The sequence below is a fragment of the Hordeum vulgare genome, chromosome 3H (genome assembly GCF_904849725.1).
Source record: "Hordeum vulgare subsp. vulgare chromosome 3H, MorexV3_pseudomolecules_assembly, whole genome shotgun sequence".
Classification (NCBI taxonomy): Eukaryota; Viridiplantae; Streptophyta; class Magnoliopsida; order Poales; family Poaceae; genus Hordeum; species Hordeum vulgare.
The window spans coordinates 452,739,198-452,764,992 of NC_058520.1; the positions used below are offsets into that span (position 1 = coordinate 452,739,198).

At 46.4% G+C, this 25,795-nt stretch overlaps 1 protein-coding gene across 1 annotated transcript; it reads right to left on the bottom strand.

The window, feature by feature from the left end:
* Positions 1-3,970: 3,970 nt before the first annotated feature.
* Positions 3,971-5,432, bottom strand: LOC123440145 (myb-related protein Hv33-like). The gene is made up of 3 exons (XM_045116718.1): positions 5,174-5,432; positions 4,919-5,048; positions 3,971-4,825 (listed from the first exon to the last, which is right to left on the bottom strand). Exons 1-3 carry the CDS (start codon positions 5,313-5,315, stop codon positions 4,255-4,257), a joined length of 843 nt encoding a protein of 280 aa, XP_044972653.1. The 5' UTR covers positions 5,316-5,432; the 3' UTR covers positions 3,971-4,254.
* Positions 5,433-25,795: the final 20,363 nt, after the last annotated feature.

Genomic DNA, 25,795 nt, shown 5'->3' on the forward strand with positions numbered 1-25,795 from the left:
CATGACGAACAGAGTAACGCCTTAAGCAAGATGACATGATGTAGAGGGATAATCTCAAACCAATGATGAAAACCCCATCTTTTTACCCTTGATGGCAACAAAACGATGCATGCCTCGCTACCCCTTCTGTCACTGGGTGAGGTCACCACACGGTATGAACCCAAAACCAAGCACTTCTTCCATTGCAAGAATCATAGATCTAGTTGGCGAGACAAAACCCACAACTCGAAGAGAATTACAAGGATATGAAATCATGCATAAGAGAGATCAGAAGAAACTCAAATAAGATTCATAGATAATCTGATCATAAATCCACAATTCATCGGATCTCAACAAACACACCGCAAAAGAAGATTACATCAGATAGATCTCCATGAAGATCATGGAGAACTTTGTATTGAAGATCCAACAGAGAGAAGAAGCCATCTAGCTACTAGCTATGGACCCGTAGGTCTATGGTGAACTACTCACGCATCATCGGAGAGGTCATAGTGTTGATGAAGAAGCCCTCCGTATCCGAATCCCCCTCTGGCAGGGCACGAGAACGTTCCCTAGACGGGATCTTGCGGAGACAGGAGCTTGCGGCGGCGGAAAAGTATTTCGATGATCTCCTAATTTTTTTTGATATTTTTAGGGAATTTATAGGCGCAACCCCTAGGTCAGGGGGCGCTCGGGGGGCCACAAGCCTGTGGGCCGCGGCCTACCTCCCTGGCCACGGCGTGGGGGCTTATGGGGCCCCTGAGGCTCCCCTACCTTGGCTCTCAAGCTTCCCGATCTTCTTCCGTTCCAGAAAAAATCTTTTCGGGGATTTTCTTCCGTTTGAACTCCGTTTCAAAATCTCATCTGAAAGGGGTCAAAAACATGGAAAAGATAGGAACTGGCACTTGGCACTGAGTTAATAAGTTAGTCCCAAAAAAAATATAAAAGGCATGCAAAACATCCAAAGTTTGACAAGATAATAGCATGAAACCCTAAAAAATTATAGATACGTTGGAGACGTATCACGCACCAGCCCTTAGTGGGCTGGTGAGGCCATCCCAAGTGGGCTATATCGGCTAGAAGGAAAAAAACCAAAGGAAAAAAAAGGGGGAGGTGGGAAGGAACTCCTTCTTCCCCAAACCGAATTGGATTTGGAGTCTCCTCCTCCTCCTCTCGGCCGGTGCCTTAGGGGCTCCCTTGAGCCTCAAGGCTAGCCCCTCCCCTCCTCCTATATATACTAGAGGTTTTAGGGTTTTTGATACACAACTTTGCCACGTGCAACCCTAAACCTCTACTTCGTAGTTCTTCCTCTAGATCGGTTTTCTGCAGAGCTCGGACGGAGCCCTGCATGAATAGATCATCACCATCATCGGCGCGCCGTCACGCTGCCGGAGAGCTCATCTACTTCGCCGTCTCTCTTGCTGGATCAAGAAGGCAGAGATCGTCATCGAGCTGGACGTGTGATGAACGCGGAGGTGCCGTCCGTCCGGCGCTAGATTGGAACGGATCGTGGGACGACGGTGATTTGAATCACGAAGCTGTTCCACTACATCAACCGCGTTTCTTAACGCTTCCCGCTTAGCGATCTACAAGGGTATGTGGATCCGATCTCCCTCTCGTAGATGAACATCAACATGATAGGTCTTCGTTGCGTAGGAAATTTTTTGTTTCCCATGCAACATTCCTCAATAGTACGGTGAGGAAGCGATGATGCTGCAATATGGGGAGTCGCGGTAGTGGTCGGCTGCAAGCAGGATGCACAACACCGGCTGCTGCGATGAGGGGTGGAAGCACCGGTGGACGTTGACAAGCCAACTGTTGTGATGAGGGGTGGCATCACTAGTGGTCTCCAGTGAGCCGACTACTGGGACGAGGGTGGTTGCAACAGCGGTGACCGGCGGCGAATCCATCTAAATCAACGTCGACTGTCGCGACGGAGGTTGCAGCAGTTCTGACATGTATCACATCTGGCTTCAAAAACACCGGCGAGCTAACGGCAGCAACAACCGTGCAACGATGCCCATACGATGACCTAGACGCTGCGATGCTCTACGGCTACGGTGGTGCTACGATGGACAATGGCGGTGTTGATGTCTGGTCGCCGGATTTGCTACTACAAGAGCGGCGTTTCTGCGAGGTTGCCGGAGTTGCTAACGGAGTGACACACATATCGGTCATCTCCACGACGGAGTTGCTGTAGTTGTGACGGGCAGACCATTGCCGCGAGGGAGGCGATGAGTGAGCGATGTGCTTAGGACGAGATGAGAGGGCGAGACGCTAAAGATCTGATGGCTATCAACGCTAATGTTATTTCGTATGCGTACATGTAGAGGACGCATCCGCCCAAAAATAACTGCCCCGTAGAACATCTTCAACAGACGTCCAAAAAAGGCCTTGCGCGTTAAAAACCGGTGTTTTCGTGCGTCGGGGACAAAAACAGTGCTCCAACAGAGACGGTAAAATAAAGCGCACAAAAATCGTCAGTGTATGCGTTGTAAATGTTGGCGCGCTGGCTTCTCGGCTGCATAATTAAGGTGTTGAATTGTGCGCGCTGACCGCTACGGGTAGGACCGTCGGATTAAGCAAAATACTGTATAGGGCTGGTTGGAACAAACACTTTTCAACGCGCTAAAAACGATTTCAGCACTGCACTCAGATGATTTCTCACGCTTTGCGTGGACCTTTTTACCCTAAAAAAACGTGGACTTTTTCGTTACGTCGCAAATCTGATGTTTTTTGACGCTACACTATTTTTGCCACGTTCGGGGCGAGGGGCCGTACGTCGCCCCGACCGGTGCCACTGGCTAGGCCCCCGGCAACACCGCGACCCGTTAATTCCTCGTGGCCTCTCGCCATAATGCATGCTCCGCCTGGTCCACTGGTTGCTCGCTGATCATCCCGGTGCATGACAGGTAATATCGGAATGTCAGATCAGGTGTCTGGTGGTCTGCTTTTATAGGAGTACTTCTGAACCGATACTAACCTGGTCCCAATGCCGAGGGGATGAAACGATGCCAGCGAAAACCGACGAACGTGCCTAGCAGTAGCAGCTTACCAAGTACCACTAGCATGTCTGGTGTTCGATTCGTTGTTGTCGTTTATCTTGATCCCCTGGAACATCCCCTCAGCTGTGTTTCGTAGGTTACGAATCGTACTACTCAGCTGACACGGCCGTTGTAGGCAGGCGACATGATTTGCTTGCACCTGACACTGACACGGCCGTTCTTTGGAAGGTGCAACTCGATGGCTGGCCCCTCCTTTTTGGCAGCCTTTCACAGCCTCTGAAAATCCAGATTGGGTTACAAACACGACGGATGTCTGCGACCGCGACGACGTTCCCAGCCATCATATGCAGTGCTTCCCCCCGCTAGCCGCGCGCGGTCAGAGTCTTGGCGTCAAGCAAGACACCATATCATGGCGCTGCGCCTCACGGCAAAATTGACGCCACAAGTATCTCCCCCCATGTAAAAATGAATAACAAAGTGGCACGTTCGGTTTCGTAGAAAGGAATCACAGACGGGCAGCACGGTGGTTAGCGTCTTTCTTTAGTTACACTCGTCTCTTTTCTCCACCAACACCGCTAGATTATTCCATCCATGTCACGGGAGTAGAGTAATTCAGACACATCTTTTAGCAAAAGGGGAGGGGGCCTTTGGAGAAAAATTGGGTTGCAAGCTAACAGCAGCATTAATAATGCCACGAAATCGTTGTGCGACAACAGTGCATGCATTACTCTTCCCCAACTAATCACTGAAATCGACTCGCACGGCAGCTGCTCCTAATTCCGAGTAGAGTACTATAATGGCATCTTTGTTTCTTTCTCATTGCTTTCGTGAGACACAAATCCCACGGGGGAAAAAAGAAGCTAACAGGACGATGGCCTGCCAGAGCAATCAGTAAGAGCCATGATATTGATATATGATAGTTTCTTCTTCAAAAGAGGAGAACACAACACACAATCTTCCAAGTTCCAAGTAGGAGAGGTAGCAACTCACCGTCGCCGAGCTAAAGAGTAGATTTTATTTCTTACAAAAAAGAGTAGAATCTCATGGTAACTTATAGACTGTTCATATTTCTATACCTCTTATTTCATCCATATTATATATAAGAGCCATAAACAGACGGTGAAAAGAAACAGTGTTAAAAGGAGTAATAAAGACTAGAGAAAATTAACAAAGTACAGTCTCTAATCTCCCGGTTGGTTGGGTTGGTCTCGCCCGTGTGTAGAAACGAAACAATATATACGACAATTGCTAGATCAGAAAGGCCTTCTGCTCAGAAGTACTCGAGGTTGAAGTCAAAATGCGCCATGCTGTGCTCTTGCTGGCCGTGGCAGGGCAGCGCGAACTTGTCGTCGTCACCGCCGGCGTAGCCGACGAATGGCTCCACCTTGCTCTCCGAGGCCCAATGCAGCGCCTCGCCCTCCAGCGCGTTGTTCGCCTCCGGCGCGCTGTTCCAGTTGCTGCTGTTGCTGGAGCTCTCGCCGTAGCCCAGGTTCTCCGACACGTCCAGCACGCTGCTGTAGTCCACGAACCCGACCGCGTCCTTGCCGCCGAGGTGGTCGTACAGCGGCATGCCCGCCCCGTCGAAGCCGGCCCCGAAGGTGTCGGCCGCCGGGAAAGGGTCGAAAACCTGCAGCTGCTGCTGCTTCAGGGCACCGTCGGCCGCCTGCGGCTTGTCGTCTTTCGACGGCTGGTCCAAGTCCACCCCCGCCACGCCGGAGATTGGCTTGTGGGTGCTGGGGTCGATTCCCCGCTGCCGCAGCTTCTTCTTGAGGCAGCTGTTCCAGAAGTTCTTGATCTCGTTGTCCGTCCGGCCCGGCAAGTGAGATGCAATCTGCGACCACCTGCATTGATTCCGTCCCGTTCATCAGCAATTCGCAAGAATTTCACACTGCTAACAAATTTCAGAAAAAAAGGGAAGGCGTAATGTAATGTACCTGTTCCCCAGGATCTCATGCAGGCCGACGATGGCGTCCTCCTCCTGCTGCGAGAAGCTCCCCCGCTTCAGGTCGGGGCGCAGGTAGTTGATCCACCGCAGCCGGCAGCTCTTGCCGCACCTCTGCAGACCTGGATTCATTCAGCACACGCATTCAGCGCCAACGATGCAGCAGCAGCAGACATGCAAGAAACACACAAGAGCGGAGAGAGAGCGGAGCTGGAATAAATTGGCAGTGTGCGGGGAGCGAGCGTACCGGCGAGCTTGGGCACGGAGCTCCAGCACCCGACGCCGTAGCGGATGATGTGGTTGTAGAGCTTCTCGTCCTCCTCGGGAGACCAGAGCCCCTTGCGCAGCTTCTGCTGGACGCCGCCGCCGGTGCCCGCGTGCCGTCCCATTCTCCCGCCCGCCCGCCCGCCCGCTCGGCTCAAGGGACGACGAGCGAACAGACGGCCGAGCAACCGGCGAGCTACCTCGTCAGTGTGATAGTTGGTTCGTTGCGTTGCCTGTGTATCTATCTATCTCGGTCGGGAAGGCTGGCCGGGGTATATATGGGGAAGCGTGCGTGCCAAGAACTGCGCACGTACGGGCCGGGGGGGAGGGGAAGACGACGCAGCAATCGAGTAGTAGGTCTCAAGCAAGCTAGCTGAGGCCAAGGAGTATCTGTGTCAGTTTGCCAGTGTGTGTGCGCTTTGAGGTGCTCCGGCTGCAATGGATTGGAGCTCAAGATAGTACATCCCGCTTACCAGTTCTCCGTAGGGAGAGAACAGAGCTCCTACCCTTTTCTTCTACTGTTATAAAAGCATCTATAACCGGACATCAAACCCGTCTTAAACATCGGTAACCGGTCAAAAACCCTGACCCACACAAACATTTCAAACGGGTTTCAAATGTCAGAGCTAACCGGCATCTTTTGAACATGTCAAATATAAGACATATATGGAAGTACCCGCGCATTATGGAAGTACCCGCGCATGATCGGGCGCGTCCGTCATGTCGGATTAACGGTCGGGTCTCACATGAAAAATCAACAGTCCGACGGGCGTCTCCTCGATCGCCGCGTGACGTCATTCCAGCAGGATGGGTAGTGCCCTAGCCCGGCTATTTAAGCCGACCGTCGGCACCAAAACCCTATCCATTCATATTTCTCCCCTTCCGTCCGCCACCGCCATCACTTTTCGTTCACCATCTGCCGCTTCCCGCTAGTAGCCATGCCCCCACGTCGCCAGACAACATATCAAACGTCGGAGCGCAGGCTGCAGCTCCTTGAGCCAATCCTGGCAAGGTGTGAAGCCCGGATAGCCACGGGGCTACCTCCGGATCCATCATATCCAGAGGAGGACTTGGAGGTCATGGAGGAGGAGGAGGCAGGGGAGGCGAATGGGAGGGAAGAGGACGTGGGGCATGCGGTGGCTGCGGATATGTAGACGGAGCAGCAGGCGATCCTAAACTCCCTGCGGTTGGAATCAGCGACGGAGGCAAGTATCGTCGTATGCAGGAGACGGAGACGGATGACGTTTCAGACATATACGAGACACTCATGCATATGGATGAGAAGGAGGTGCCGGAGCCCTCCGATGAGCCCAACTACCAGGCACACGACACTGATGTCATGGATATCTCCGTTGATAATGCGTAGTTAGACTAATACATAATTATTTTACATTGTTTATATAAATCTAAGATATGACGCATGAAACATTTAAATGCACAGCAACAATATGAGACATGTTAGGATGTCGACGAAGGAACGTTTGAGTGGCCCGATTTGATGTTCATGGTCCATATATAACCGTAGATGCTGTAGCACAGCAAGGAGGCAGAGACATGGGGAGAGGAATCGAGGGCCCAACGCTACAGGATGGGAAGAGACGGGGCAAAAGTTGAGTTAGTTGGAGCTATGACTTGAGATTTTTCTCATTAGCACATGATTATGGAGAACAGGTACAGTATTGATCACCTAGTAGGGGGCTATTGCGATAATGCAAGCTACTCGTGATAAGTGTTTTGCAAAAGCCAATGTATTACCAAACTGAACTAACAGGCTAGATAAATGTGCTTAGATTATTCACCAATCGCACCAGCCATCCATCACATATATCAACAGCCTTTGCCGACTTCCACGTTCGATTTATCCATCTTGATTTGCAAGTAGACAATCCGTCGTGACATCGTCAACTGTCACAAACAGCGATAAGCTAACTAGAGTCGAAAAGGTTGCGGCACATCGTCATAGAAAATAAAATTATGTGGTTTGCTGGTGTAGTTCATTGAACAATTGGAAAAAAAAAATGATCCATCAATTTTGGAGAAAGAGAGTAGCATAACAACGCGCGTCGGCCGGTGGATCTTTTCAAAAGACCCGCCACCTCGCAAGCCATCGAATCTCACGAATTGAATGGTCAAACGTCACCTAATACCATTACAACATAGGTTGTGTTGCAGAAATTTTCTGCAACACGGATCATATTGCATAAATTTTTATAACATAGGTTAAGTTGTAGATTTTTTTTGCAAAAAAAGGTCTTGTTGCAATTTTTTTCCGCAACAGAGGTCTCGTCATAGAAATTTTTATGACGAAAGTCTTGTTACAGAAATTTTATAGAAGTTCGGAAATTTGTAGAATTTTTTCCCAACAAAGGACTTGTTGCAAAATTATTTTGCAACGGATGTCTTGTTGCAGAAATTTAGTCTTTTCACAACTGCCCGTGCGAATCAACGCCCTTCAACTGTTCCTGGGTGAGATGGAGATGTTTTTGGGAAGGAAATGTGAAGAAGGGGTAGGGTCACATGGACACGTGGTAGATGATGGAGGCGGTTGTCGCTTGGGAGCAATCTGCCGATGCATGCTAATCATTTCCCCAAAAGCAAGCCGGGGAAGCAAATACAAAAATTTCCAAGCTAAAGACACTATAAAATACACAAACAATCATTTATATGTGCTCAAGGATAAATCTTGTTTCGAACATCATGATCATCAACCCAAACCCACCATTCTTACCGAGGCATTCAAAGAAAGATTGGACAATTCTACCAAAACTCAAAATCCACCGAGATGTGCCTCGCTATCGTATCACCTTTGAAGGCTATGAAAAGCCTTCACTAGTTCGAGTGGGTATGGAGGGGGTACAACCGTGGAGGATGTAGGGCTGGGGAGCAACATGAACTATAACTGTTGGATTTCAATGAAATAACTCAGAAAATCAAATGAAAGCAAGAGTATTTCAGGCGCAACACGCATAGGTGTTCAGATTTTTATCGAGTAGCATTCTAATTTCCAATTATTTGAAAAAAGTGTGGGCTGACACATCTTTATTTGTAGAGGACCTCAGTTGGCGGCATGTGCCATCTAGGTACTACAGGAGGAGCCTCCTTTGGAGAAATAAAACCATGAGACTGGTGTTCATGAAGGAAAGTTCAAACATGCTTCCTCTTACTTCCTCTTTTTACATGTGAGGTAAAATTGTATGAACTAACCTAATCATAATTAATGTGATCAATGACTCAAATCTATCATATACTCTTACCGCTCATGTGAAAAGAGGGGATAAGAGGGAGCATGTTAAAACTTCTCATTCAAGAATCAATGGGGGCAAGACAATGAAAATGGTGAAAAATGTGTTTGTGCATCAATCTCCCTCTAAGGATGACGAGGAGGTAGCGACATGCATATGCATGAATTTTCTGGGCTACATTGGAACTCATTTTGAAACCACTTTCCTAAGATTGACTAACACTCATACTATTTTGATATCCTTCTTATGTGGGAAATGAATATATGAATTTACAGCCTGATAGATATCCAAATATGTACAAGAGCTCCTATACATTAGGGTTATGACATAATGGTATTTCAGAGTTTGCACTCAAGAGAAGATAATGTTTTGCATTAATCCAACACCTAGCAATAGGACCAAAAAGTTAGATTAGTGTCATGTCGCGGCAATAGGGTCTCGAATCTCTGCGCATATTTAGCTGGCACACACAATCGATGATGAAATACCAAGAATACATCACATGTCATAGATCATCAGAGGCATCTGTCTCATAAGCATAATACGGTGGATAGTTAAATTACTGTTGGGCATTGATAAAAAAGACATAAAATTATGATTGTAATTCTTCATGGTACAATTTATATATAGGCATTACGTCTGTTATAAGCAGATCGTTAAGATTATTGAGGACTACTACTATTACTCCAAACCTTGACCGATATTCAACATGAATCACAAGGTATTTAGTTCATAACAAATAGTGTAATGCTTGAAGCAAGATGACATAATGTAGACAAGATAAGACCAACAATATATTCAAATCCCGTCGTTTTATCATTAGTAGCAACAATACAATATGTGTCTTGTAACTCTTAGGGACATATAATAAGGACACGGTAAGATAGAACCCAGTACTATGCACCACTCTCTCCGGTGATCTACTTATTAACTTGGCAAAAAAACTTATAAATCGAAAAACATAAATGGCTATCAAATTATACACAATAGGTTCAAAAAAATGCAATTACATTCAATGAATAATCCAATCATAAACCCACAATTCATCGGATCTCAACAAACGCACCACGATAATTACATCAGATAGGTATTCGTAGAGATGATTGTATTAAAGATCATGAGAGAGAGAGAGAGAGAGTCATCTAGCTACTCCTATGGACCCATAGGTGCAACATCCCGAGACCGACGCTCTAGATGCCTTCAAGTTATTTAGAGTTTCGCCGTGTATTTTATTTGTTTGTCGCATTCATAATCGCATCATTTGGATTGCATCGGCACTCCATCACCTACATTTTTCAGAACTTGCATCCGTTCGTAGTTGCTGCTTCTTCTCGTTGTCTTCATCGACCGTTCCGAGACCGACCACGCACGCCCGCGCCCGTGGCATCTCCGAAATATTTTTTTTAAATGGTCTAAAATCACTCTTGGAATGGGTTGAAATTTGGCATGCGGTCTTATTATATTGTAGGTAGATCGCCTGCCAAATTTCATCGCATTCGGAGTCCGTTTGATATCCGAATCGTTTAACATATTGCGGCACTATAGCCGGTTTAAATTGGAGACGTTTCGGTTTATAAAACTCTGTTGCCGGGCTACCAATTCGCTCTCTTATCTAAACGCAGCCGACCTACACAACCCATCTACCCACATAACCTATCCCTCTGTCTGGAGCCGTCCCGATCAAGATCAAACGGCTTGAAACTGGAGGAAAACCCCTAACCCTAGCCCTTCTTGCTATATATGGACGTCCTCCCATGCCATTTTAGGCATCTCTTTCTCACCTTGGGATCCACACCCCACTAGTCCCGTCACCGCCACCTGAGCCATTGTGCCACTACCAAGTGGTACCAACCTCCTCCCAACCGCGACACGCTCGCTCGGGCCCGGATCAGGCCCGTCCGAGCCCGTCCCGGGCCGAGAAGTCCGCACAAGCCACCGCCGTCCGCGCCCACCTCGGCCCTGTGCTCGAGCGCATCTGCTGCGAGTGCCTATACCGACCTCGACCCCTCCGCCCGTAGGGTGGAGCTCCACCAGAGTGACACTGCTCACCAACAACCATCGAGCCAGGCAGGTTGTGCGCCGCGCCTCACCATGTCTCCTCTCCTCTCCCTCTTTCTTAACCTCTAACCTCCTCTCTCTCTCACGTACCTAGTGTGCCTCAGCCATGGCCCGACCTCATCACTGTCGCGAGCTCCGGCGTCTCCCCATGCCTCCATCGGCCAGGTCCAGCGACCCCAGCTCGGATCTGCTCGCCGCGGAACCGCTGCTTGCCAAGGTCGTCGCCGTTGCTGCTCTCGGTCGGCCCGCCTTGCCCGCTCGGCCAAGCCTCTAGCCAATCACCGCCGGGACGGCCTCGCCCGGGTACCGTTTGACACCCCATCCAAACGCCTCAATGCAGGACTCCATACCATACCACCACATCCACTTTCACACGAGGTCCATTTTTCCCTAAGTCCCTATCTCTATCCGAAAAATCATCATATATGCATATTAACATGGTTGTAACTTTGTGCATGTGCATCGGATGAAAATGGTTCTTATATTAAAATCATCTACTTTTAATGATCTACAACATGGTGGCATTTTCATTAATTATAGGATTCATCTACATCCCAAAATAATGTTACAAAAGTGCATTAGGGAGTTAACTGCAGAAAACTGTAAAAAACTTGTCAAATTTTCTTGATGATTGCCACCAATCCATAAGTCATATGCATATGATTCCTTCGTGAGTTTCACTATATGATATGTTTAATGTCATGCCATGCCATTGGTTTCCATGCAAAACATCTCTATCATGTCAATTTTTTGAAATAAAGTTATCATCATGTTGAAACTGTTAATATGTTAATGATAAGTTCCATTTTGCAAAAATCATAATAAGAGATCCATGAATCCTTTGAACTTGTGCGAGTATAGTAATTTGAAGTATGCTATGTTTAATTGTTGTTCATACCAATTATACAAATGTTAAAATTGCTTAAGCTACTATTCTATGCATCCGAAGACAACATCATGAAGTAACTCATATGTATCCCAGATTTTCACAAAGTGTGAAAGAGTTGTTTTAAAACTTGTTCGCGGGCGGCGCGACGTTTGGCGCAAGCCCGGTGAGCATCAGCCGTAAGGGCAACGAAGCTTGGTGAAGACGGAACATGGAGGAGACCTTGACACGCCACCTACCTGGCGCGCCAAATATCGGATTTCGGGCTTCGCAAAACCTTAAAGATTCGAACTCAGGGGCGTGTACGAAGATCTCCCACTGGTTCGCCTCACCTAGCTTGCTACTCGCTTGGGATGGCAGGAAACTCACTCGATGGTGATGAAGACACAGAACACAACAAATTACCCAGGTTCGGGCCCGTGTGAAGCGTAATACCCTACTCCTGCTTTGGTGGATTGCCTCTCTTGGAAGATGGTGGAGGAACTTGTACAGTGTTCGGGAGCCTCCGGAGGTTCGGTGACTTTGTGTGGTGCTCGAAGGTGAAATGAATCTGTCCCCGCTTCCACGAAGCAACCTATCCTCTACATATAGTGGTGGCCCGAGTCCTCTTCCCTTATCGTCTCGTCGGGAAGGGATCCCACAATGAACTATTTTGAAGGGGAACACGGGAACGTGCTCCCCTGCCCAAAGGCAATCTTTGCTTGTAAAGTGGATACCCACGCTACAGGGACGGGCCCGGGGTTGACATCTGTCCTGCTGGCGGGCGGCGATGGCCTTGTTGCACCAGAAGGGAAACCTTTGGAAGATGCCTTTGGAACCCTGGTACGTCCTTGCCCCCTTTGCACTAAAGGGTAAACTGCTCTGCCCTATTGTGTGCTACTCTCGTGTCCTTCCCTTGCGTCATCCTTGACTCGTGAGGCCGGGCCTCGCCTCGGAATATCCGTCGCTCCTGAGGGGTCCTGAGGAGGCCCCTTGCGGGTCTTGATGTCGTTCCTCCTCATGAGGCTTGGCCCCTCACGAGGGCCTTGCCTTGAGTGGTGCCGAGCCCATTGGTTTGCTTAATGAGGTGGGCCAGCCCTGGGCCACAGGCAGGCAGGTCTGGGTACTCCCATTCCCAGAATGCCGACAGCTATAGCTTGCGACTAGCCATGAAGACGCCAAATACCAGCTTATGCCAATGTGTGTATTGCTACTTCGATAAGGTCAAAACTTTGCCGGTGAGGGAGTCCGGGACTAAGGGGTCCTCGGGTGGTCTTATTATTCTCATCGGCTGGACTCCCTGGCCTTTTCAATCATTAGTAGAAGTATCAAACTCTAGATGGACTCTTCCAAAGACTTGGCATACAATCCAAGGCTACATAGTTATCGTCATATTACTTGTGTATTTTAACCGACCTTGTGTAAGCCGGCACCCCTTGCAACTATATAAGCCAGGGGGCCATAGTTCGTAGGACACATTAAGCTCTATATGACTAGGGTTTAGACCACAACATCCGATCTCAAGGTAGATTAATCCTTTACTCTGTACTACTCCATTAATACCAACAAGAGCAGGACGTAGGGTTTTACCCCCATCAAGATGGCCTGAACCTAGGCCATCTCTTGTTACCCATCGGCCCTAGATCCACAGTTCGAACCCCCTACTCGAGATCAACCAGTTTTGACACCGACATTGGTGCTTATATTGAGAGCTCTGTTGTCAGATTGTAAAAAGGACCGATAGCTCACTTGGTCACCAGTGACGATGCCAAGGCCGGGGATATCTTCATCTCCGACCAATCCCCTGGTTTTAGCATTATCACCCCACACGTAAAAGCAGTTCATCACCAGATCGACGGGCTCACCCCGGGCCAGGAATTTAAGTTCAGCGAGTTGGAATTCATAGCCAACACCCGGGGCGACCTGACCCTCTCCAAGGTCTCGGCTTCGGCCAAGGAGCTCGAAAGCTCTGAAGCCTTAACTTCGGGTCCTCTCCCCGACCTTGAGTCCGAAATAGATTCTAACCTTTATTTGGCCTCGAGCCAGGACCATGGTGTTCGGAGGCATGAATGTAATCCTGCCCGAACACATGCCCTATGCTGAAGCTCCGGAGTGCAGCTCTGCCAGGGCTATGAGGATTAGTCCGGCAAATCTCTCATCGTAAAATTACATGATGGACCAAGCCCAAAGCGCTGACTGTTCGGACGGGCTAACCCCGATCCAGGACCCTTCCATCCCTAGAACTAGGTGCATGGAACTTTATTCCCCACCCACCACCCACTTTGTCGCCACTATTGAATATATAATTGACCTGTTAGACTTCTCTTCTGAAGAAGCCAAAGATACCGACACGGCTATTGAATCCCCTAGTCCTCCCATAACTGGACGATGGACAACCACCTCCACGTACGATGTCTACATGGTGGATACCCCTAGGGATGAGGGCGTCACGGGGAAAAGCGATGATGGCACCCCGGTTAAAAACATCAGCGACGAGCCCGTTAAGCACCATCGCCAGTGCAAAAAGCCTAAAGCTCGTAAGGGCAAGGAAAGCAACACGGGCATCAGGGATAATTCAAACCCTGAGGATACAGAAAATCCAGCCGAATCCCCGAAACCTGAAGACCCCGAATACGACCCCGACCTACGAGGATATATGGATACAGACCAACCTGAAGATCTCAACCATGCCGAAGACAGCAACGATGTCCCTCCAATCAAGGAGGAGGAGAGCTTGGGAGACGAGGATTTCATCATCCTCGAAGACCCATTGGATCAAGAAGTATTCATGTGGCAGCTCATCGCCACCGCTCGGAGTCTTAAGCTAAAGCAGAGATAACTCAAAGCCGAACACGACTCTATAAGCGAAAGATGGACAAAGGTCTTGGCTGCCAAAGTGGGGCACGACCTAAGTGACAGGGGCAAACCAAAAGTTACCCGCATTGGCGCTTGATGCCATAATTTAAAGATGAGTCCTTCGAGACCGCACCACCCAGATTCGCATGAGACGAGCAACTAGACCATCCTCCTCAAGGACAGGACAAGAAAAAGGAATCAGTTCAACCCGGAGACCGATATGATCTGCGGCAGAACAGTAAGTCTAAAGTAGAACAAAACATATCCATTTACAGATCCAGAAGTCGCACTCCCATAAGAAAAGACTGGTACCAAGCTCGGTCCAATCAGAACGATGGAGTTCGGGATAAGTAATGCGGTAGGACGTCGTCTGATCTCCAGCATGACATAACTCGGATAAGGGGAGCCGCTCACCCAATGTGCTTCATAGATGAAGTGATGTGGCACCAGTTCCCTGAAGGGTTTGAACCCGTAAATATCGAAAAGTATGACGGGACAATAGATCCGTACGTATGGATTGAAGATTTCCTCCTCGACATTCACATGGCTCACGGAGATCCTCTACATGCCATCAAATACTTGCCACTAAAGCTCGAAGGGCCGGCTAGGCCCTGGTTGAACAGCCACCCAGAGAAATACATCGGGAACTAGGATGATCTCGAAGACACTTTTTGAGACAACTTTCGAGGCACTTATGTTCGGCCAGCTGGGTCCTATGACTTAAGCCACATTATCTAGCAGCCCAATGAGTCATCTCGACAATTCTAGAACAGATTCCTCACCAAGAAAAATCAAATTGTTGATTGTTCAAATACCGAGGCACTAGCTTCTTTCCGCAACAACATATTATACGAATGGCTAGCCCGGACGCTCGGACATGAAATGCCGATGACAATGGTCGCTCTTACTTCTCTCATGACCCATAAATGCGCGGGTGAGGATACTTGGCTAGCTTGTCGGAGTAGCCCTACCTCAAACCCCGACACATCCATAGTCCGGGACAGTAATTGAAAGTCACGACGCAATAAGAATAAGCGTCAGCACAACACCAGTGAGGCTGATTTCTTGGCAGTCAACGCCAAATTCAGCAACTCCACGCCTAGACCCAAAAATAAGCCTTTCAAAGGAAATTTGGACAGGCCGACCGCGTTAGACAAAATACTCGAGAGGCCGTATTAGATTCATGGCATTCAAAATAAGCCCGCCACTCACACCAACCGTAATTGTTGTGTGATCTAGGCGGCAAGCAAGAGCATGGCCGAACACCAGGCCAAGAGTCCGCATAGCGAGGACAACAAAGAACCTCGTCGCCCGAGCAACATGGGCCATAAGGAGTTTCCCCCCGAAGTGAAAATGGTGAACATGATTATGTCACGCACTTGCCAAAAAAGGAGAGGAAACAGGCACATTGGGACGCAGATGCTATAGAGCCAGTAGCTCCGAAGTACAATCCATGGTCGACATGCCCGATCACCTATGATCGCACGGACCACCCTACCAATATTCAGGATGGGGGGTCAGCAGCGTCGGTACTCGATACCATCATCGACGGGTACCACCTCACACGAGTCCTCATGGACGGAGGTAGTAGCCTTAATCTCATCTACGAGGACACTATGCGGAAAATGGGCATTGATCCATCAAGGATCAAACCCAGCAAAACCACATTCAAGGGAGTAATTCCTGGCATCGAGGCTCGTTGTTCGGGCATGATAACCCTAGAGGTAGTGTTCGGCTCACCTGACAACTTTCACAGCAAAGATTTGATCTTCTACATTTGCCCTTTCCACAGTGGGTATCATGCACTCATCGGTTATACAACATTCTCTCACTTTAATGGTGTCCCCCATTATGCATACCCCAAACTGAAGATGCGAGGAGCTAACGGTGTTATTACAGTGAATGGTAACACCGAGCGATCCCTCCAGACACAGGAACACACTGCGGTTTTGGCAGCGGTTTAACCATCAAGGAGCATAAACGGGCTCGCGCCCCGCCATAGTCACATACCGCGGAAGTTAAATAGGGACACGCTCCCCATAGTAGCACCTTGTCTCCAGAAAAGTATGTACCTCGCAGACACAACTTTGCACACAATGTACCTTGGGAAGCTATAGGGATTTATAATCTACAGCTTATTGTTCGGGTAAACCGAACCATGGCTAATATAGTCTTCGGACATATATAGGTACCATCAAGGACCAGCCTCTCCATTAAGCAAACCCACATATCCACGGCTTCTCAAGACTGCCATTGTTCAAAAGAGCTAATCATTGAAGTTCTCTCCTTTTCGTGGAATATTCTCCTAAGAGTGAAGGCACACACATGCAGGAGGGTGTTTATAGGAACATCAAGCTAGTTATACAAAACCCTGTGTAAACCTCTACTCTATACACTTTTATTCCTCTGTATATACATACAGCTGATTGTTGAGTTTGAATTATACAATTCAAATAAATCGGAAGTAAGGAACACTCTTTGTGATTTACGAGCTTTGCAATGTCTTTTGCCTCCTGTTTTTCCCGAATTGTTTTTAAACACATCTATACAAGATTGTTTTCATGCACATCTTTGATATTGGCTGAACTGACTCGGGGCTTGGCCGTCATGACCACCCCTTCGAACCATTACAATACTATTTGGCATTTCATGTGTGTGGAGTCTTGGATTTGCATTATATGCATCAATTCTGAATTATGTCGCTGGTCAAATGTTGGGTTGCCCCGCACCTGTGTTTACCCATATATGTTCCACCCATTTAGAGAAAAGGGTAAAGGGAGAAGCACTGCGATTGTATTTACGACTAGTCTGGTTAAGTACCTAAGTGTAGAAAGCCAAAAAATGACCGACATGATAAGCGAGAACTGGTCTGCGATCCGAAGACAAGTGTTAAACTAAATAACCGCTGGCTGTTCATCGTGTTCTGCGAAAGGTTTGAAATCATTCAGACCAAGTGAATACATGTTTTTACACCACAACATAAGCCAAATATCATACTTTACAAAAGGGTTCTACTTAGCACCCACAGTAAAGCTCTTATGGTTAAATGAAAGCGTTAAAGACGAATAGTCCGGTTGCGTGGTTTTTCCCACATTACCGCCTTAGGCCACTAAGACATTGTCTAAGAGTAACAACACGGAAGCCGAAAACACCCCGGCTAGTATTTTGCGGGGGACTGAAGCCGACAAATGGAAACTTTCAATATGAAAACAACCAAAACAAGAGTTGCAATTACAAAGACATGGTGTGCCATTCAAAAATCAAAGTGCATTGTATTGTACAACCACTTTTACAGGATAGGATTTTTTACTCAAAGACTAAGTCTTTAGAGCATTGTGGTTCTACAACTCAGTCACCTTCCATGGCAGTGGACAAATATAGTTTGGGGCGTTTGTGCTCCTTACCGGGTGGCGGAGGCGAGGTGTCCATCTTCAAATGCTTTACCTTCGGCCAGTGGATCATCATCCTCGCAAAGGCCATCCGAGCTCCCTCAATGCAGACCGAACGCTTCATAACATCGATTTGAGGTGTAACAATAATCAACTTTTCTGCCAGGCCGAAGTAACTATTGGGCAACGGCTTGTTCGGTCATAGCCTGATGCACAAGTCTTTCATGGATGGCTCAGTCATCTTGTGCAGCTCCATCAGTTGTTTTAACTGATCGGAAACAAGCTGAGGATGCTCCGTATTCTGGAATTGTGCCCACAACAGCCTTTGTTGCGCCGTGCTCTCCTGGGAAGCATAGTACTTCGCTGCTTCTGCCACACTCTTCGGGAGATCTACAATTGCACCTGGAGAACTCCACACTCTTGTTAGCAATGCAAATCTTTATCCACCAAATGTACATTATAGTACATATCGCTTACCATCTGCGATTTGCTTGATTGGATGGACCTCTTTTCGAAGATCGTGTGCCTCCTTCCATACTTCTTGGAGTGCAACGCTCACGGATGTAAGTTCAGACGTTTTTTCTTTGTCTTTCTGCTCGAGGGCCCCGTTCTTTGTGATGGCCTCCTTGAGCTCTTGCTGAACTTCAGTGACCCGGGCCTCGGATCTATTGCGAGCAGCTTTGGCTTGTGCGACCACCACCCTGTGTTCAATGGATTCTTGCTTGGCCTTGCCCAGTTCGGATTTAAGCCGATCAACGTCAGCAACAATAGCTATGGTAGTCATTCAGACAACATATATTTAGAGAAAAAGATAGAAAATAATTGAATGAGAGAGCCAAGGCTTGCACACTTACTTTGAGAGTCTTCAAAACGCTTGTTGATGCGATCCAGCTCCTCTTCGGAAACCTTCAGTTTCTGATTCATTTCCACCAACTCCACGGAGTTGGAGGATGCGGATAGTGTAGAGGCCTGCAGAAAGCATTTTTCAAACTTGTAAAGTACTCTTTTTTTTTTGAAATCATATGCTAGGGTATTTCTCGTCGACCCACCATAGATTTGGGGGCCACACACAACTTTTTCCAAAATATTCTGACCCCCATATGAGGTTTTCTAACTCACACAGGGCTCGGGGGCTACCGAGCATAATATTGCTTTCAGATAATGTACGATTATAAAGGAAAAAAATATGCAGATTACCTTCATGCCTGTGAGTAGCACGTTCAAAGCTTCTTTCAGACCATTGTCAACGGACTGAATGCTTTGCAATACCGCACTCAGATGAGTGCGTCATTCTTCATGAACGGAAGGATCATTGAGACCTTCCTCCCTTAAGGTAGGCCATCCAGTTCGGACTTGCTCCGTCCTGGAAGACTCCGAATGCGATGTAGAAGTCCCCATTCGCAGAGAGACTACTACTGACGGTGACAGATAGGATGAACCTTCAGAGTTGTCGTCAGAGGGTACCCAGAAGGTCCAGACTCTCCCTTCTTTCTCACCGGGAGGAACTCATCTTCCTGGTCCTTTGTGGCTGAGTGTTAGCCTCGGCCATAATGTCGTCACCCATGATCGTAGTTTCCGGCGCAGGGGGGACATCCCTAGATAACACCTCCCGAGTCTCCTCGACTGCATGGGAGGTGTGTAGGGCAAGCCGGTCTCACTTTCAGCCAGATTGGCTAACAGGGAATCCCCCTACGAAATTTGATCGGTGGGGAATCCATATGCGGGCTGCAATACGGAAAATGAGCCTAGTTAGAAACACGACACCTAGAGGAATGATGTATTTGGATTTTTAATAGGTACCTTTGTGCTCGGGTTTGACCCTAAGGGTCCTTCGGGGGACTGGTGCTTCATCCTCGGACTCCTCGTCTGAGTCCGGAATATCCTCAAATAGGGCCATGGGGGCTCTATGTTGCATCTTTGGAACAATGGGAGCTTGATCTCCCTCGGCATCTTTGGATGCCGCTCTTTTATTTTTATGGGAGGAGTCACGCACTCCTCCTCATGCTCTTCTTCCTCTCCCTAAAGGTTGTAGAGAGCCAACGTCCCTTCGAACTTAGTGTCCGGGGGAACCTTCAATCGAAGACCCTACCATATCTTATTCATCCCCGTATTCTTCTCCTCCTTCTCCCTCGGAGCCGTGTACGGCTTCTCAATTAACATGGTCGCCAGCAGTGGGGACCTTTCGTCTTCGAGAAAAGGTGCCGGATAGTTAATCTTCTTGTACTTTTTCAGCCAGATCTGCAAGTGATACGTCCCAAACGTATCTATAATTTCTACTTTCTCCATGATCATTTGGGTGACATTGTTATATGCTTTGCGACACTTTTATATGTTTTTACACATAGTTGGACTAACCGATTAACTCAGTGCACCCAGTGCGAGTTCTATCTGCTGATGTCTTTTTTGCAGGGGCTTTTACCCAATTTTCCGAAGCCCCAAAAATCCCGAGAAATATATATATAAATCACCGTGCCGGAAGCTTCCAGATCACCGAAGATGGGCCAGAGGGGGGCCAGGGCCTGCCCAGGCAACCTCTCGGTGTGGCCTAGCCCCTGGCCGTGCCCACAAGCCACCTGGATGGGTCCCACCTTTTATCACACCCTCCTTTGGCCTATATTTACTCTTCCGAGAGAAAACCCTTGCAGGAGATCCAGAATCGCTAATTTCTCCATCGTTCCGTCGTCGCAGTGCTTTCGAGATCGGGAGCGTCAGGAGACCTCTTCCCGGCACCCTGTCGGAGGGAGGATTGACCTCCGGGAGCTTCTCCACCGCCATGGACGCTTCCGGACGTGCCGTGAGTAGTCCTCCTTGGATCATGAGTCCATGACCAGTAGCTATGTGATGTCTTCTCTCCAATCTTGTGCTTCCATGATTAGCCCTTGTGAGTTGCCCTACATGATCAAGGCATCTATGTAATTCTCTTGCTATTGCTATGCTCGGTTTGTTGGGATCCAATGTAATATGAGATAATGTTCAGATTGTTATGAGTTATATATTTGATTATCCTTTTATATTATGTTCCTTAGTGATTCATGCATGTTCTCCGTTGCTCTTTATTGCTTTGGCCGAGTAGTAGATTGTAACTCCAAGAGGTAACATTATGCATGATTGTGGGTTCATGCCTCATGATGTCTAGCTTGAGTGACAGAAACATGAGACTAGGTGATGTGCTGTTGACACCAGGGAGAAAACAACGGTGCTTGTGACCACGGTTGCAAGGATTGCTTACCTTACGCATAGTTCGTTAATGCAGTTGTTCGTTGCTTTGAGTTTACACTTTGGGTGGGGCTCACAACTTAATACCAGCGAGATGTTCTGGATAGATATCTCAAGGTGAATGATTAGTAAGTAGATGCTGATGAATAAACAGTCTACTTGTCTTGGCGTATTGCCCATTACTATTGAGCCTCTAACTTTCAAGTAGCATAATTAGCATTGCGGTGCGTTTATAATTCTGTCAATTGCCGAACTGTAATTTGTTTACCCAAGCATAATTGTTTATCGTATTTTGGGAGAGAGACATCACTAGTGAACATCATGTGACTCCGGTCCATATCACCACCATTGCTTACACCTCCATCATTTACTGCTTTCATTTACTTTTTCGTTGCAATCACTATCACTTTTCCCGCTTGTGTTTTGATCCTTTGCAAACTACAAGGCCAGAGAGAGTGACAACCTCTATGTACTCGTTGGGAGCAAAGTTATTTGTGTGTGTGCAGGTCCATGTCTTCTCCTAGCGCCAGGGTAGGAGACACCTGCTTGTTCATCCTAGGAGGCCTCCTGGTTCGATAAACCTTACAGTCTCCGTGTAAGGGAAAACTTGCTGCTGACTACATCTCAACCTTCCACTTGGGTTAACCAACAACGAGCGAGAAGTATATACATCATCTTGTCATCAAGCAAAGTTTTCTGGCACCGTTGCTGGAGACTCGAGTCTTCAAGATGGGGGAGTTGCACGCTATCTTTTACTTTTGTTGTTAGTCTTGTTAGTTTGCTTTCTAGTTTTTGCTTTAGAGTCTTATACCAAAGACCACAAAAAAAATAGTTGCTTTGTTCTTGCTTGTTGGTGCTGCTATGGGTTCCACTGAAAACACCAAGTTGTGTGACTTCACTAGTCACAACAACAATGACTTTATATGCACTCCTATTGCTACTCCCGCCAATTGGGCTACGTCCTATGAGATTGAACCTTCTTTACTAAACCTTGTTATGAAAGATCAATTCTCCAGTGCCAGAGATGATGCTGCTTTGCACTTGAACAATTTTGTTGAGCTTTGTGATATGCAAAAAAATTAAAGAAGTAGATGGTGATATTGTTAAACTTAAACTTTTTCCTTTCTCCTTGAGAGGAGGAGCTAAAGTGTGGCTTCAATATTTGCCTAGGAATAGCATAGATTCTTGGGATAAGTGCAAAGATGCTTTTATTGGGAAGTATTACTCGCCTGCTAAGATTATCCAGCTAAGAAGTAACATTATGAATTTTAGGCAACTGGATAATGAACACGTTGCTCAATCTTGGGAACATATGAAATCTCTTGTTAAGAATTTCCCTACACATGGTTTGACTATTTGGATGGTTATCCAAACTTTCTATGCAGGATTGAACTTTATGTCAACTACACTTGGTGGTGCCACAAAGCTATTGGATGAGATGATGACAAATTATTCTCAATGGCACACCGAGAGAGCTCCAACAGGTAGAAAGGTAAACTCTGTTGAGGAGATCTCCTCCCTAAATTATAAGGTTGACTTGATCATGAATTTACTCACTAAGCAAGCTCCTATTGATCCTCATGCGGTTCCTTTAAATTCTTTGGTTGCTCAAGAAAGAGAGTTGATGTTAATTTTATCTCTAGGAACAACTTTAATAGCAATGCTTATAAGAGTAATTTTGGTAGCAATCCTAGATCGTTCCCATCCAACAACTATGGGAACAACAACAATTATCCTAGCACCAAAAAATCCACTTCTAAATTAGATAACATGCTTAAAGACTATCTTTTCTCAAAAAGCCTTCAACAAGAGTGTAGAGGAGAAATTAGAAAAAATAGATAGTCTCTCTTCGAAGGTGGACAACATAGCTCATGATGTAGAGATGCTTAAAATTAGAACTTCCCCCTAGAGGAAAGGAACACCACACCCATGAATGTTATCCAAGTCCAAATTAATGAGAACATAAGAATGCTGGCCAAACTTAAAGATAGATGGGCTAGAGAGAGAGAAGAGGAAGATAGGATTAAAAGCCTTCCTACACACACTACCATTGCTACTATACAAGTGTTGAGGATCTCAAAACTTTTAGCACCCATCACACCCCTAGTCCCAATGGACCTATTAGTGGTGATGCTAACACCTCAACTATAGGACAAGAAGGTCCTTTGAATTTAGAGACTACCAAAAGAATGAGCTTAGATGACATCACTACCACTTTAATTAATGTTAGTAACCTTGACTTTGACAATTGTAGTCTTTCCAAAGTGATCACCTTTTTGCAAAGAATGGCTAAAGACCTCCACACTAGTACACTCAATATTGCCTTCACCGAGCATATTACCAATGCTCTTATCAAAGCTAGGGAGGAGAAGCTCAAGCTAGAGACTTCTATTCCTAGAAAACTAGAAGATGGTTGGGATCCTATGGTCAATATTAAATTGAATAATATCTCTTGCTTTTCTTTATGTGATCTTGGAGCTAGTGCCTCTGTTATGCCCAAAATAATGTATGATATTCTTGATTTAAAACCTTTTGATCCATGTTCTTTTGGTGTTCGTCTTGTTAATTCATCCATAAAGAAACCTTTAGGGAGAATTGATGATGTTCTTATTTTTTTCAATGATAATTATGTGCCCGTTGATTTTCTTATTATGGACATTGAGTGTGATGCTTCATGTCCAATTATTTTGGGACATCCTTTTCTCTGCATCGTTGGTGCTATCATTGACATGAAAGAAGGGACCATTAGATTCCAATTTCCTCTTAAAAAGGGAATGGAACACTTCCCTTGAAAGAAGATTAAGTTACCTTATGAGTCCTTCATTCGGGCAAGCTATTCTTATGGAGTTGATAATACTTGATCTTTTTGCATTATGCTTAGCTCAAAGGCGTAAAAGAAAGCGCTTGTTGGGAGGCAACCCAATTTGTTTTTACTTTCAGTTTTAGTGGTCTTGATGCTTGTTAGTACTATAGAAACATCATTGTATCTTTATTTTCAAGCTTTGTGCCAAGTTTTAGCCTCCGATTGTAAGAAAGTTGAAAAGTTGTGACATGCTGTCCAGAAACAGATTATGTCTGCTTGACGGAAACATTCGCCAAAAATCACCAGATCATCTTTTTGATCTGACTTTTTTTGATAGCATGCTCTATATAATAGTATTTCTGGCATCTGTTATGATTTTTATTGATTTGAGTTGCACAAGTACCCCAAAATAATTATTTACTACCTGTTGTTCTGTTTTTCACAAATTCTGCCATGTTTTGCGTTTTCATCAGTTTGCAAATCTTAAGCTTGCTTTTCCTTTGCAAAAACCTTTTGGAAATCATGAGAAACAGTAGATTTTCATGAAAATCATTATTTCCAGTAGGTATTCAATTATTTTATCATGGGTACTAACCACTCTAATCAGGTTATGATGAGTTTCGTATGAACGGAGTTTTCAAGTATGCGATGGGAGATGATGAAAAAAGATCGAGGAGTGTCAAGCGCTCAAGATTCGGGATACCCCCATGCACCCCCAAGAAATATTCAAGGAGACTCAAGAGTCTAAGCTTGTGGATGTCCCCGTGCACCCCTTCTCTATCAACAATCATCAGTTCGTCCATCTCCATGCTATATTTTTATCACTTCATATGTTATGTGCTATACTTGGAGCGTCCCGCTCTTTACTTTTTAGTTTGTTTTAGTTTTGCTTGCTGTTCATAACAAGTTGGAACCTAGCCTTCCTTGTTTGGGAGAGAAACACGTGCCATTCCACTCTAGAACACAACATAGGTTTTCATGCTTATTTTTTATGTGTGTTCGTTATCTTTACTTAGCTGTTGTCATGCCTAGCTCTTAGTTTTCATGCTATATCTTTTTAAGAGCTATTATTTAGGTTGCTTTTGGAACTCTCTTGAGTTATCATGCTTATCTTGTTTAGAGAGTTGGCTCGTTGCACTGAGTTGTGTGTCTTGCATGAGTAGGTAATTGAGGTTGCTATTTAAGTATAGTAGTAACTTGCAATAGTTTTGAGGTATTGATTTGAGTAATGTTTTGACTATTGGTGCCAATAGATTGAGCCTATTAGTGATACGTGTCGTATTTTGGGAAATCCGCGTGTTTTTCAAAAACTGAAATTAGTTGAGAACTCTAGCTACTAAATTGATTGCTAACCTCTGGAGGGGTTAGAATATATAGAGTACCCTCACGTTACCATGAGTCGAGGATGCGCAAGGATAGACAAACCCCCAAACACTCCTCCTCGGGGTACTTGTTGATATGTCCATTTTGCATTATGCTTTCATGTTGATATTTATCGCTTTATGGACTATTATATTACTTTGTGGTATCATACTTATGCCTTTTATCTCTTATTTTGCAAGGTTTATTTGAAGAAAGAGAATACCGGCAGCTACAATTCTGGACTTGGAAAGGAGCAAATTTGAGTCCTCTATTCTGCGCAACTCCAAATGCCCTAAAAATCAACGTGGAATTTTTTGGGAATATATAAAAAATACTGGGCGAAAGAAGTGCCAGAGGGGAGCTACCAGGGGGCCACATGCCTGGTAGCCGCCGCGTGCCCCCTGGTCGCGGCTACAGGGCTTGTGGGCGCCCTACTGGCCCACTTGCCCCCCTCTTTTGCTATATGAAGGGTTTTGTCCAGGAAAAAATCAGGGTGGAGCTTTTTCGTGGATTCTCCGCCACCACGAGACGGAACTTGAGCAGAACCAATCTAGAGCTCCGGTAGGACGATCCTACCGGGGAAACTTCCCTCCTGGAGGGGGAAATTGTCGCCATCGTCGTCACCAATACTCCTCTCGTCGGAGGGGAGTCATCTCCATCAACATCTTCATCAGCAACATCTCCTCTCCAAACCCTAGTTCATATCTTGTAACCGATCTCCGTCTCACGACTCCGATTGGTACTTGTAAGGTTGCTAGTAGTGTTGATTACTCTTTGTAGTTGATGCTAGTTGGATTACTTGGTGGAAGAGTTT